The 2,723-nt window shown below is 55.9% G+C and overlaps 1 protein-coding gene across 1 annotated transcript; it reads right to left on the bottom strand.

Annotated features, from left to right (window-relative positions):
- Positions 1-218: 218 nt before the first annotated feature.
- LOC127767922 (RING-H2 finger protein ATL16-like) lies at positions 219-2,327 on the bottom strand. Its single transcript, XM_052293410.1, has one exon. The coding sequence runs from the start codon at positions 1,956-1,958 to the stop codon at positions 1,014-1,016; it is 945 nt and encodes a 314-aa protein (XP_052149370.1). The 5' UTR covers positions 1,959-2,327; the 3' UTR covers positions 219-1,013.
- Between the last annotated feature and the right edge of the window lie 396 nt (positions 2,328-2,723).

A 2,723-nucleotide genomic window follows, 5' to 3' on the forward strand; every position in this document is an offset into this window, starting at 1 on the left:
CCCATGGAGAAGAAGGAAAAAAAAAAAACCCACATCGCTCGCCGCAGCTGGCTGGTGATGCCTCACCCGAAAGCACACACGCTATCAACGTTGACATCCCACCCTCCGTTTGTGCCCCCCCCCCCCCCCCCCCTTCCTATTAGATGATTAGCTCTGCATCCTGTACTCCAACTAACCAAATCTACCCTCACAGATCGGAATCATCCTGTACTCCAACACCAGGATGTACATGACGCATGACCACTCGTAAAAATTGCCCAGTTTCCATACACCAATGGCTGTTTCTTTTCGCGTAAAAAGTGCGTTTTTTTTTGCGCCAGCGCGGTTGATGGAACGGTTCGCGGCCCGAGCTAAGCTAGCGAGAGGGAGAGCCGGGGGGCCCTTGCTGCACGCGAGTGGCTACGACGATTTTGACAGCAAAAGTGGCCGTGCCCCGTGCACACGACGCGACGCTGGCTGATAGAAGAGGTGATGGCATTAGCTTACAAAAACCCTTGGTGACATTGCTAGGACCCAGCGTCTTTCACATTCTCTTCTCTTTAGCATGTACAGTATGTGTAGTTGTTAGCTGCTGCTAGCTACCGCCACGTAACAGTTCTCCCTTTGGAAATGTCCGGTCCAAAACCTTAACTGCTTGCCCGTGCGTTAGTTACCAGACCTGTGGCCAATGTTTTTTCTTCTTCTTTTTTACCTTTGCTCACATCCTCACGTGAGAAATTGGATCCTGCAAATTAATGTGTAAAATCCTATAGTACTCCTGGGCACTAAAAGTAATGCACAGAATCGGTATTCTTTTTTAAGAAAAAAAGCTTGCCTAGCTACAAAAGAATTGAATTTTCACCACCAACTACTGCATGCTACGTACTAGCTAGCGAGCAAATGTACAGGCCGGCACCGTACGTACATACGTATACGTACGGCTGTTGCCCTACGTAGGATGGTTGACGAATCGGTGTATCATCATCATCAGAAGAGAGAGAGAGAAAAAAAAAAGAATGTGTACATTTTTTTTGTTACACTTGCCTCTGTTGGGTTAGGAACTCCTGCACGGACACGTAGAGCTGCTTGTGGCAGGAGGAGTCCATGGACAGCGACCTCCTCATCGGCTGCACCGCGAACTCCTCGTCGTACTTCTTCCTCGTGTCGATGGCCTCGTCGCCCACGCTCTCCGGCTTCCGCCGCCGCTGCGGCGTCCGCTTGGTCGCAGGCGGCGCGGCGGCGGCGCCGCCGCGGTGGCTAACCCAGCTCTCGTGCTCCCCTCTCACCTCGATCACGATGCTGTTGATGAGCTCGTCGTCCGGCCGGTGGTTGTGGTTGTGGTGGTGGTGGTGGTGGTGGTGGTGGCGCCGCGCGCTCTCGGCGTCTTCGTCGTCGTCGGGGTGGGTGGCCGAGGTGGGCCGCACCGGCGCCGCCGCCGCCGGCGGCGTGAACGGCAGCGTGACGTCGCTCCGGCAGAAGGGGCAGCGCGCGTTGCCCTGCAGCCACGTGTCGATGCAGTCGATGTGGAAGGCGTGGGAGCAGTTGGGCAGCAGCCGGACGCGCTCCCGCTCCACGAACTCGCTGAGGCACACGGCGCACTCCGACACGGATATCCTCGCGCCCACGCCGCCGCCGCCACCTTCGCCGCCGGCGCCGCCGCATGCCGCCGCCGTGAACCTCACGACGGGGAGCATCCGTATGAACGGCATGCCGAGCCCCCGCTCCTCGGTCGCCACGGTGCGGATCACCGACGCCTCCCGCGCGGCCCGCCGCCGCGCGCCGCCGCCGCCGTGCCCGCGCCACGGCGTCGCGCCGCGGGACCACAGCCCGCGCAGCGCCTGGCACTTGGTCACGAACGCGTAGTAGCTCGCGAGCAGCGCGAACGCCGCGAGGATGCCGACGACGGTGATGACAACCATCGGGACGCTCGCGTTCGACGACGACGGCGACGAGGAGCGGAATGCCGGTGGCGCGTCCATTTTTGTAGCGCTCCCCGCCGTGCCGCCTAACGAGAGAGGCGATACAGTTGAAGGCAGAAAAGTGTGTGTGACAACCGCACAGCGCGCGAGAGCAGCAAACTATCCGCTTTCGCGAGAGGGACGTCGAGCCGCTCTGGAGTAATAGCCGATGGCAACTCTCATCTCATCTCATCTCACGCCATGTTTTAATGTTTTATCACCTGTTCACCTCTCTGCCTGACGCCAAGGCAACATGACTACGTGACACTTCACCCAAACTCCATACAAACCACAAGCAGAATAGTTAGCACGTATTCTATCCGTCTCAAAATATAACGACATCCAAATATTTCTGTCAAAATTTATACTATTAAAATGTGTCCCTTTCGATCTTACTGGGATGGACGTGGTAGTAGTGTGTAGGCTTTCTGGTCCTATTAAAGGTTTAATTGGTGATTATGACTTGTGAAATGTGAGTGAGGGTCTTATGATAAGATGATTGGCTCCAATCTCAGCCGTCAGTTCACCACTGGTATCATTGATTATCTACGAAATGGACGGTAGATCACTAGATCGCACTGTACAACTGAGGTTGATTGGCACCAGAAAAATATCCAGGTGGTACACAAGAGAGCTGCGGCGTTACATCCACAGGAGCAGTTGGGAAAGCAAAAAAGTTGTGCCTCCCTGCTGGCGTGCACAATTTTTATAGCACGCCGTCGTACGCGCCGTGCACGAGAGTAACTCTCCCATCCTGTACATTTGTAGTACGTACAGCAGGCAGGT

The sequence above is a fragment of the Oryza glaberrima genome, chromosome 3, assembly GCF_000147395.1.
Source record: "Oryza glaberrima chromosome 3, OglaRS2, whole genome shotgun sequence".
Lineage (NCBI taxonomy): Eukaryota > Viridiplantae > Streptophyta > Magnoliopsida > Poales > Poaceae > Oryza > Oryza glaberrima.

What these genes read in the sequence shown, in the direction of transcription:
- LOC127767922 (XM_052293410.1), bottom strand. Translation starts at nt 1,958, where the DNA reads ATGGACGCGCCACCGGCATTCCGCTCCTCGTCGCCGTCGTCGTCGAAC.